The following is a 12,390-nucleotide window of genomic DNA, read 5'->3' on the forward strand; positions in this document are numbered from 1 at the left end:
CAATAAAACAGAAAAGGAAAAAAAATCTCCTTGTGATGAAAACTCTCAGGATCTACTTTCTTGAAATTTTGATCTATATCATAAAAAATGTGGAATACCTTATGAAAGTCATCCTTATACAGGGGCTGTGCTAATCTTCTCTATCACTCCAGTTTTAATATATGTGCTGCTGAAGCAAGCACCATGCCATATTTTTTGGTAGATATTGCCATTTGAAGCCCTGAAACCTTTTTAAAAATTATCCTCCTTCTCAAATGAAAACGATTTAAGATATAAAATAAACTTTTTATATGATAATTAATTAAAGGATGAGTGCTCCAATTGAAAAACTAAGGACTGGATATTCAATTTATAGAACTATAAATAGCCAATATGCATGATAAAGTGTTCAAACTCATTAGTAGAGAAATGCAAATTGAAACAAAAATGAGAGCATTTTCTTTTGATTAAAGCAATAAAGACATAAATGGATGATGATACCCTGTTCTGGAAAGCATATGAGAGAAAAAACGAATACTCATATATTGCTGTGAGCCAGAAGATTCTAGAATCTCTCTGGAAAGCAATGTGGAGGTATGTGTTATACCTGTGTGTGAGGCAGAGAATTAAAGAGAGAGAGAGAGAGAGAGATCTTCATAGATGTATGATCTAAGTTTTCTACTAGGAATTTACTCTAATTCTGCAGCCATATTTTCTACAGTTTTTAACTATAAACATTTCCTTGCAATATTGCTTTAATAGCAGATTATAAGAAAAAAAGAACTCAAGTATCCAAATGTAGGTAGTTACCTAAAAATTTTAGTCAAAATCATATCATGAAATACTGTATATCTATTGAAAATAATATAATGTAAAAATACTAAATCACATGTTAAATACCTAAAACATACTGTTAAGTGAATAACAACTTTTAATCAATATTATTGAGTCCATATTTTATAAATTAAAAATATGAATCTGGAGGATAATATTTGTATGAATATATATACCAAAATACTGATAGTGATTATTACTTACATTTGTAACAACAATAAAATGTGTATTTTGAAATTGTTTATATACAGTGAAAAACAAAAAGACGCTAATGTCATATTATGATTTTTGGTTACCAAAATTGAAAATTCCTACCACTAAAACTAATTCCTGGCCCACTGAACAGCTAAACAGTGTACTCAGTAGTCCAGAAAATAAATGAAGAATAGTAGCCACAAAGCCAAAGGAAATTGCTGATATGAACTGTTTAGTATTTATTTTTGGCAACTGGAATTTAATACATTCAGCTTAGTATTATTAAACCAAGATTCTGGCTCCCTACATATACAAACTTTCAGGATCTTCTCTCTACAGGAAGTAAAATCATTTTTTTTAAAAAAAGCCAAAAGTCTGAAATAAAGGTGTCAACAGGGTGGGTTCCTTCTGGAGTTTCTGAGAGAAAACTCATCAGTGTTTTTCTCCTAACCTCTGGTTGTTGTTGGCAATCCTTGACATTCCTTGGCTTGTAGATATGCCTCTCTTATCTCTGCATAAGGACACCAGTCACTGGATGTAACTCCTTCTAAATCCAGAATGGTTTCATCTCAAGATCCTTAACTGATTATAAAGATCTTATTTCCAAGTAAGGTCACATTCTAAAGTTCCAGGTATACATGAATTTTGAGGGGGACACTGTTCAACTCACTACAGACTCCTTTTACTTTTCCTCTAGAGGACACAATTTTTTAATTCTATCCTCTAATAAAATTTATTCAAAAATAAATATTTTAGTCCTATAGTTTTAGTCATCTAAAATATATTGGGCAATTAGAATTTCTAATCAGCAAGAGATATAATCAATTACCACCCTGGTTTAATTCTATTCCGGCCAAAAGCAAAGAAATAGGATGAATTATTAGCTTGTTATTGGGAAGATAAACAATCTAGGCAGTTATATTTGTAAGTTTGCCTGATATTTATTGTAAAACAAAGTCACACCGACTCCATTTTTAATTTGAAATGAAGAAACAAAAGTCTCCAGAGAATAGTCTCATATCCTTAAAACATTAAAAACGAGTTTTGCAGAGCCTCTGCCTTTCTCTCCCCTGATGTGTGACCCAACTTCGGTAATGCCTGTTGCATTTTTACATGTTATGGGAATGTCTCCAGTGCAACAAAGCATCAAGGAGCCAGAAAGTACTGCACACTGGTAGGTTGACTGTAGGTTTGACTTGTCCCCGGGACATGTTTAGTAATTTATGCAATTTTTAGTTTGCAGAAGTAATTGATTTTCTCCAGGAATCTGCAGTACTTTAAAAGGTACAGGATTTGACCCCATGTTTCCAATACCTTTAAGATACATGGATATATTGATTTGTCTGTTAGAAAATTGGAAATGCTTGAATGCTTCATTTGAGTGATATAAATATTCAGGTGTAGAGACTCAAACATTTTTTTACAATCCTCTGTCTGTTAGACAGGTGTTTTTTGTTGTGTGTATTTTTTACTAGGATAATAAGGCATCTGCAATAACAAAGTAATTCACAGTTATAACAAGGATTTTAAATCACTGCCATCAGTTTCATTGTGGGATCCCATGTCAACTAAATTTTAAAATGTTGTTTTTAATTTTTGAGGGCTCTTCAGAGAAGGTTGTTTTGAATTGAACTTAAGAGTTTTCTTATGTTTCATGGCCAATATAGAATAAACATAATGATAAACACACATTGGTATTTTACAGACTGAAAAATGAAACAATAGCATAGAATTTTATAACAAGGTTAACATTAGGGGAATAAAGGAAAATGATACTCTTTGAATAACATACCATCTCTTACCGTAAGTCCTATAAAATTAGAAATAGAACAGAATTACAGCACTTGAAGGCACTTATTATTGGGAATAGAAACAGGCGGAAGACAATCTGCTTTCAACAATATATTTTTTCACAACTAAAAAAGCATTGTTATTACACGATACTTTTTTTTCAATAAAATTATACTTGGAAACAACTAGGAAACACACATGCACAAATATGTATACAGGCACATGCCCACCCCCATATACTATAGGGATTGAACTATAGGTCCCTGGCGAACAGAATAGGAAACACATCATTCATCTCATGCACAGCCCTTCTGTTTTTCAGAAGAGGTAACTGAGATCTGAAGAGCGACATTGCTAAGATCTACCAACTAGATTGTAGGCACTTCAGGTCCTAGTGCAAGGAGTATATATATATATATATATATATATATATATATATATATATAAACAATAAAATAAATAAAACAATATTGTCATCTTTACCCCACTCTATTATGAATGACTCTGGCTCTCCTATGAATCTGTAAAAGATCATTGGTATTAAAAATAATTTTAACATTTACAACAATAATAACACCAACAAGAACTGTGACAATAGACATAATGCTGAAAACATATGGAGTTTATTCAAAAAAATATAAAAATTGAACTTCCATATGATCCAGCTATCTCACACTGGGGAACATATCCAATAGAATTAAAATCAGGATCTAGAAGAGATATTTGCATTCACATGTTCATTGTAGTTTTATTCACAACAGCCAAGATAGGCAAACAATTCAAATGTCCATTGACAGACAAATAGATAAAGAAAATTTGGTATATATAGACACACAATAGGATGTTATTCAGCCTTAAGAAAATAAGGAAATCCTGCCATTTGCAACAACATAGATAGACCTGAAAGATGTGCTTAGTGAAACAAGTCGGCCACAAGGACAAATACTGCATGATTCCTTTGTATGAGCTCTAAAATAAGTCAAACTCATGAAAGCAGAGCATAGAATGGTGGTTGCCGGAGGAGAAGGGGAGGGTGAAATGGGGCCTTGTTCAATGGGTGTAAAGTGACAGTTTTACAAAGTGAATAAATTCTAGAGATCTGCTATACAATACAGCCCCTTGTAGTTAACAATAGTATATTGTGCACTTAAAAATTGTTAAATAGCTCTCATGCTGTGTGTTACTACCATTTAAAAAGAGAGAAAGAGAGAGAGAGAAGACATGAGAAATCTTTTGGAAGTGGTGGATATGTTTATTACCTCAATTGTGGTGATGGTCTCATGATACGTGCATATGTCCAAACTCATCAAAATGTATACATTAAATATCTCCAACAAAGCTGACAAAGCTCTGTTAGAAAAAAAAACACATTATATACATCTTTTTTAATTTAGTCATTGTAACAATTTTTATGTATATATTCCCGTTTTATTGATGAGAATACTTAGGCAAAGAGGGAGGATAAGCAAACTTTACAAGGCCACATATCTAATGAGCAGTAGAGTAAAACTAATCCTGCCTGAATTGAAAACCTATACTACTAGTTCTTAATCTGTAGGTAATGTGTGGCTGACCACAGACAATGAATGCATGATTTTCTGTGTATAAAAGGGGTACACAAAGTGGAACAAAGAAAGTGGAATAATGCACAATGAAAAAAGGTATCTGTTGGATAATAAGAATTGAATATTAGCTTTGCAGCTAAAGGAGCTGCATAGCTTTAGAAGAAATTAAATCAAAGCTTTCCTACCTATTTATTTAAAAAATGCTATTTAAATTTTCTCCTGGCCCGACATAGGAAATACATCCCAGATAACAACTTTTAGAAATACAAACACAAAAAAGCTTTTGATTCCGGACAGACTTCCCTCTACCCCACCTTAAGTGAATGAATGAATGAACAATGAATGAATAGATGGATAGATTTTAAAAGATCTTTAGGTATCAGCTATCAGGTTTGAGGCTCAAAAAATTGCTTGTTCACGGTGATTGTTGTTATAATTTTGAAGATACCTCTTCTTTCAAATGGCAACATATTTTTTCTAAGTGAGAGAAAAACTCAACAATACCCCGAACTTGAAGTTTTATGGAAACTTTTAATTCAATTCATTGCCAAGTTATAGAATCAATTCTTTCCTGCCACCTCTTCATTTTTCAGTTCTTTATGCAATCATTTTAGACAGAAATTCCTTGCATATTTGTACAGGGCTTTATGTTTACTACTGACAGCCTTGGCCAGGCAGGTTTCTGAAGAGAATGTCTCTGGAGCCCCAGCAGGAGATAGGATGAAACCAAGAGTCTTCACCCAAGAGCAGTCCAGGTTGTGATTAAAGCTCCACATGGTAACCTTGCTTAATTTCTCTGAACCTTATTATCCTTATCTCTAGACTGGGAGTGATAATGTATTCTGTGGCAAAATCATAAAGTATGTGAAAATCAAATCTGAAAATAATTTGCAAATGTTGCCTTTATATCTATTAAATGCTTATTAATTCTGTAAACTGCTGTAAAACTGCAGTTTGTCATTTGATTCTCAGAAGAACATTCTAAGATGGAAAAAACAGTTATTATACCTAATTCCTTTATGGGAAATTGAGATTAAAAGAGCTTTCAGTACATCTCAAACTTGCCAGGGAAGTACCTCTCACAACAAAGAAGTAGGAACATATGCAACCTAGAATTGTGAAGGCAACATACAGAGGGCCTCTCTGGAAAGCCACATGTCTGGTTCTACTTATCCTGCATCCTACACTTATTTGGACAGTGAAGAGAGTCTCAGGTTTAATTCTGTTGGTAAAGGTTTAAGAAGACAGAATGTAGAATCAGAAGATTTGGGTAAATACATTTTACAAGAGGAATTCAGTTTTCTTTTATCCCTACTGTATAAAACTAGGGTTTATCAGTAGACAATACTAGAGTAAAGCAGATTCGGTATGATCTAAGGCACTTTTCTAGCAAGGAAAAACCCTTGAGTAAGTGTCCTCCCTTGGTGAATTTCTCATTCCAAAGGTATTCCTGCTCTATTTACAGGATCACTTTGTTATACGTGCATCTAAATAATATTATTTGAATAAACATTAATGAAGATCTCTTTTAATATTGGGATTATATGTATATATTTAAATGTTTTATAATCTAGAATTTCAAGGTGTTTCTAGGGAGAGAGATTTTATTTTTTTATTATTTTTTTAAATCTTTTTTTTTTTTAAGAATTTTATTTTATTTATGATAGTCACAGAGAGAGAGAGAGGCAGAGGCACAGGCAGAGGGAGGAGAAGCAGGCTCCATGCACCGGGAGCCCGATGTGGGATTCGATCCTGGGTCTCCAGGATCGCGCCCTGGGCCAAAGGAAGGCGCCAAACCGTTGCGCCACCCAGGGATCCCGGGAGAGAGATTTTATAGTCTAGGATAAAATGCAAAATAAAAAAATTTAAGCTAAAATATAATATAGTTCAAGGAAATTTGGCAGGGTTTCAGAGTGACTACATATACAGTATGTTAAGCCTTCACTATAGATATCAGAGAGGATGATAACAGCTCTTCTTCCCTGGTTGGAAAGGATATTCTGATCAGGAGGTTAGGCTGGTCAGGCAAGACTCATTTGGGGGAATTCTTAATGCTTGGTCTCTGAAAGCCTCATAATTTCACTCCAAACTATTAGTAGGTTTTTGTTTTACTCATAACTGAATTTGTGATACTGACAGATCTTCAACACAGTATATGTAAAGATACACTGGGCAAAATTATAAGGAGAAATAGTTCTTTCTAGTGAGATATTTTTACTACTCATATCTACTTTCTAGTGAGATGTTTTAATAAAGTCCTACTAAAAGTTGATAGATTCTGCACACAAAATGTTACTTGATTTTAAGTCCAGTAGGTGGAACAGAATATAGAACATTCAAAAAGATTTCTACCAATATGTCAAATATTACATGTGATAAGATGGTATGTCAGTCACGGTTCAACCAGAGAAACAGAACCTGTGGGGATGTGTACTAAAACTTTTATTACAAGAAATTGGCTTAATTGATCATGATGGCTGGCTAGGCGATTCCAAAATCTACATCACAGGCTATTAGGAAAGGCAGGTCAAACCTCTCTTGAGCTGAAGTTGTTGTCTGCAGGTGAAATGTCTTCTTCAGAGAATTCTTACTTCTGCTCTTAAGACCTTTCACCAGGTTGATCTGGCTCACCACCCCATCCCACCCCACCCCTGATTATCTAATATCCCTTATTAAAATCAACTAAATATGAACTATAGATGTGACTATGTGAGTTGTCACATCTATAAAATACCTTCCCAGCAACACCTAGAGTAGTCTTTGATTGAAAAGTAGGAACTTTAGACTAGCCAGGTTGACACATGAAACTGACCAACACCACTGGTATCCCTAATCACTGTTAGAGATGACATTAACACAACTGTCAATCCATTTCAAAGAAAAATGAAGTTAAATTTCTACTTACTACAAAATAATTTATTGTTGATGGCCTAAAACTATCAAAGTCATGAGTTACAATGATTAGGTAAACATTTCTTCCCAGAATTCTCTCCCTATTATTTTTAATTTCCTGAAAGACCTCTATAATCCCTCTGCCTCAGTAATCAACAATGGTGCCTAGGAAAGGGTGCAAGATGTTAACAAATTCAGATCAATGTCATGTGAACCAAGGGATAAATCAAAGTGAGCACAAGCCTATTGAGCCATGACAAAGGCCTTGTGTTCAAAAGCATTCATTCACTGCCTACCGGATGATGTTGGCTATTGTATTTTGACCTCATGTTTTCATGTGTGTTAAACAATGTTTTAGTGGATCTTTCAACAGCTGCTTTGCATGTGTGCCTTCCATGTGTCAGGCAGTGTAGTGGGATCTATGGACGTACAAATAAAGCACCAGTAATAATAAAAACAATAGCAATACTAACCATTCTCAGTCTATGTCTTCATGGGGTTTCTAGTTTATCTTACAAAATTAGAAGCCTCTTAAGAAGATAGCATTTTGTGTCATCGATACTATTGTGTGGGTGAGTTGATCAATTGTCTTCTCTAATAGTACAATGTATTGAACGTAACTGCCCTGGACATTAACGAGTCCATTCTAACCATTACTTAAAACCTTATCACCAATTAATACTAAGTTAGAATTCCCCTCAGGACCAAGATTTACTCATCTGCCTCTGCAGAAATCTACAAATACTTAACTTTGTACATGATAAGCATCATTTCTCCAATACTTCATTTTCTTTATGAATTTCTCTCATTACCAAATATTTGTGCCATTTTAGATTAATAGAAAAAATAAAGAAAGAATACGTTTTTAACTTTATTAGGGTTGTTCAACTCCTTGAGGTTTAAGGACTTGTCAGTTTAAGCCAAGTCCTCAGTGTCTCAAAAAAATCACATGTTTTTTATAGCAACTGTCATTTGTCTTATAATAATTTGTCGTGGTAATGAACTGCTTTGAGATTTAGCTAAAAGGAATATATTTATATAAAAATTTACACATATCACACTAGTGATATGTGGGCCATTTCTCATCAACCTGTGTTCTCTGTGGTCTCTAAACTAAGTCCTGAAGTCATCACTATGTACAGTATTGTTATATCCAAGTTACCATGGAGATAGACTTTCATCATTATTCTAGCATGGAAGGTGATGCAAAAGAAAGTATGCTTTGCAATGGTTTTGAGACATGAAAGGCCCAGTACTTTCTGCTTACGTGCAGTGGCTTTGGATTCTTCTTTCTTGGCCCAAAGAAAACATAATCACTGACCTTTAATAAATGATGGATACATAAATTTTTAGAATGATTATTCTTGATTTATCGGCAGGCCTCTTCTAAACTGTGAAAAAAAAAATGACCCTTGCTATTTTGGATTATTTCTTCATCGTTTGTATTTTATATTCTTCATCTGCCCAGAAGCTATTTTCAGGGATACAATTTTATAAACTAGAAAAAATAAATGAGAATATATGGAAAATCATTTGATTTCTTGCTGTAATATTTCTGCCCTTTTGGCCAAAATAACAATTACCACAACAATCACAATCCACGTAAAGTATGCCTACTGTTGTTAAAATTTTACTAAAATTTTTGAAACCCAGCTAGAAATACTTGTTAATCTGTAACTTTTTTTTTCCATGATGGAAAATTCTCTCGTAGGACTGGAGAAAGGAAGTCAGTACAGCTTCCAAGTGTCAGCCATGACAGTTAATGGCACTGGACCACCTTCCAACTGGTACACAGCAGAGACTCCCGAGAATGATCTGGATGGTAAGACCTATCCCCAGTCACTATCATTCTGATTTCTATCTTCTTTGTTACTTCAGCTTCAAAGACTCTCTTAATAGAAGTTGATGAATTCCAACATAAGGGATATTTATTCCTCCTATATGCAAAATAAAACAAAATACAAAATCCTCTGTCGATCTTTAACAATGCCATATATAATTATGTACTAATTACATTCTTTATAGCTTTTTCAAAATAATTTGAAATAATCTTTTTAAAATTTATCTTATTGAATAATCAACCTTAAAATTTTCTTCACAGGAACTGCTATAATTTCTGATAATAATCATGAAATATAATTACTTCTCAGGGCTTCTCTGACTCTTTTATGATACTTCTGAGAACAGCAATATATATTTTTTGCTTCCTTGTGATATGGTCATTAATATTTGACACCATCTTTTTTTTTGCATAAGGAACAATCTGCCTTATTTACTTAATTGATAGTTGTCTTGAGACAATTGTGGATGAGACATTGAGATTTGTATAAAAGTCACATATCAATAATTTATAAGCCAAATCTTCAAAATTAGCAGATAAGAAATAGCTTTTGAAATAAAAACAGCATGACTAATAAGAAAATAAAATCAAGAGAAATGGGTAATAGGAGCAACAGGAAAAAATGTGTGAAGTAATAAAGCAGAAATAAACCATATAGAATTAGAATTACAAATGAAATAAGGATAAATTCATGAAAATAAAAGGTGCTTGAAAAAGAAGTTTGTTATGATCAGTAAACTTCAAGCTAAGTGATTAAAACTGGAACCAAGAAAAAGTGGCTAAAAGAATAAACATACATATTGAAAATGCAATGGCACAAGATGATTGTCTAAATCACTGACAATAAAATCCTCTTATTGCTTCACTGGTAGACCTGAAGGTATCCAAGTTATACTATAAGGTGAAAATGCTATGCCCCTCTCTTTTCCTCTTCCTTTTACTCCTTCCCTCTTCCCCTCATTTTTATTCTTGTCTCAGTTCTTGCAGTGTCCTTTCTCCAATTTGTCCTCCTTTCTTCCTTGAGCTCCTCCTCATTTTTCTCCTTCTTGATCTTTCCCTCCTCTAAATAATTTACCATCACTCATGATTTTCATATCATTATAGATTATGTTTTACAAAATAATTAATGTGGCAGTGAAACAATCAACAAATGCCATTTCCACAATAATGGTAATTCCTACCGGCACATTAAAGATATTCATAGGAAACTTACTAAGTCTCAGGCACTGTGCTTAGCTCTGAGAGTACAATAGTAGATAAAAGCATGATTCTCTCCTTGTAGAGCTTAGAACATGAGAAAGAAAACAGGACATTCCAGGTGTAGTCATAGGAAATTGCCACTTCATAGTTCAAATCTGGTTGAATATTGGCAATATCCTATTTATCAACAAAGAATGAATAGATTGACAGGCAAACAGACATATAGAAGGTTTGATTTAAACCAGCACCAGAAGGATGAATAGGAGTTTGCTAAGCAAAAGCATACATTATAGACTAAGGAAAGAAGAGGGGAGGTGAATGCATATCTGAAATCAAGATAGACCATGACACTATTCAAGGCCTGAGAAAAAAGACTATCAGGACTAGCAGGTTCTAAATCTGGCAAGACCAAATTAAGGATTTTGAATTTTGTCCTAAGAATGTCATTAAGGCAATAATGTGCTTTATCTTAAGCAAGTAATTAAAGTATTTTTTTAAACAGTGACTTAATTCTATTTCCATTTTGAGGATACTACTCTGGCTGAAGCATAAACAATTGTATTAGGCAAAACAACCACGGGTCATCTCAGGACAACCTTAGGGGTAAGGTTAGATTATATGGAAAAGTAACTTGAGGCTTAGAAGATGTTATTAAACTTGTCTTCAGAATTATAAATCAAAAATTTGTAAAGCTACACAAAGTCATACTTCATAAAGCTTATAGCCTTCATTAATACATTAGGATACATTCATGTACTTATTTATTCAACATATATTTCTTCTTGAAGGCCTATATATATCAGGCATTATTTTAGGTACCAGAGGTAAAGTAATAAATACGGTCCCTACTATCAAGGAATATAAAGTTTTTGAGATGGGGCACCTGGGTGGCTCAGTCAGTTAGGCATCTGCCTTCAGTTCAGGTCATAATCTCAGGGTCTTGGGATCGAGCCCCAAGAAAGGCTCCCTGCTCAGTGGGGAGTCTGCTTCTCTCTCTCTCTCTCTCTCTCTCTCTCAAATAAATAAAATAAACATTTAAAAACATAAATTTTATTGAGATAGAGATGGACAATGACAAATGCTATGAAGAAAAATAAAGTATCATAGAGGGAATAGTAAAAGATTAGGGAGTACTGTAGGATAGTGGGGAAATATCAGCACAGTCCCTCAGGCAGTGGGAGAGGCAGCCACATGAATACATCAGACAAGAGCCCTCCAGGCAGAAGGACAAGAACAGTCATCCTGAAGCTAGAGCCCAATTGGTGGCTGAAGTATTGTGAGGAGATCAGGGTGGCTAGGTCTAAAGTCGTGAGAATGGGCTCTATCGGATTTAAACACAGTTAGGTTAAACTACACAAATACCTTATTTTTCAATTTACTTAAGAAAACAACTTTAAAAATATATATACTTTTATCCTCTCACTTACCTTTATGAGGTATATATTATTAGACTTACTTTTAAAGGAGAGTAACTTAAGCTAAGAAAATTTAACTAATTTAAGTCACTAAGCTAGTAGCTGTGGATCTGAAACTCAGGACCAGGTTTTGTGAGTCCAACATCCAATACAGATTATTGGAGCATCGCCTCCATGAATCCTCTAGAACTGACCCAGTGACAATAAAAGACGGTGATTCAAGGCAGAAGATTCTAAGAAATGAGGTCATATCATTTACCCAAACCTAAGAGACTATATCTCTTACTGGAAGGAGTGAAAATAAATGGAGCAGAGGTGCCGAAGGTCCTATAAAATATCCAGGATGAATGAGGCTCTCCACTTGACTTATGAGCTCTTTCTCCTCACTCCAAATGACTCACAATCTAGTGGAACAAAAAAAAAAAAAAAAAAATCACAGCCCCTGGGATGGCACAAACCTTCTATTTAACTGTTGCTTTTCATATCCATGCAATATTTTATAATCCAATCCATATATCTTTTTTAATCAAGAATCTCTATGCTGTGTTTATGAATAGAATCTGAATAAATGTTGTTTAATTGGATTTCTTTGAAAGTTTCTATACTCTTGGCTTAATAATGTCCCTCTTCTGAATGCAACATTCTTGATTACTTTTTCCTTTCTTGAGTATTGATGTAA

General features: G+C 33.9%; 1 protein-coding gene and 1 pseudogene across 2 annotated transcripts in view; one reads left to right on the top strand and one right to left on the bottom strand.

The window, feature by feature from the left end:
- DCC (DCC netrin 1 receptor) overlaps positions 1 to 12,390 on the top strand; it is a 1,085,392-nt gene that overhangs the window by 896,054 nt on the left and 176,948 nt on the right. For both annotated transcript variants that reach the window (XM_041739305.1, XM_041739306.1), the window contains exon 14: positions 8,968 to 9,078. In XM_041739305.1, coding sequence (XP_041595239.1) covers positions 8,968 to 9,078 — 111 coding nt within the window. The remainder of the gene's footprint in view (positions 1 to 8,967; positions 9,079 to 12,390) is intronic.
- On the bottom strand, positions 84 to 182 carry LOC121482201 (annotated as a pseudogene).

This window comes from Vulpes lagopus, chromosome 24, assembly GCF_018345385.1.
Source record: "Vulpes lagopus strain Blue_001 chromosome 24, ASM1834538v1, whole genome shotgun sequence".
NCBI lineage: Eukaryota > Metazoa > Chordata > Mammalia > Carnivora > Canidae > Vulpes > Vulpes lagopus.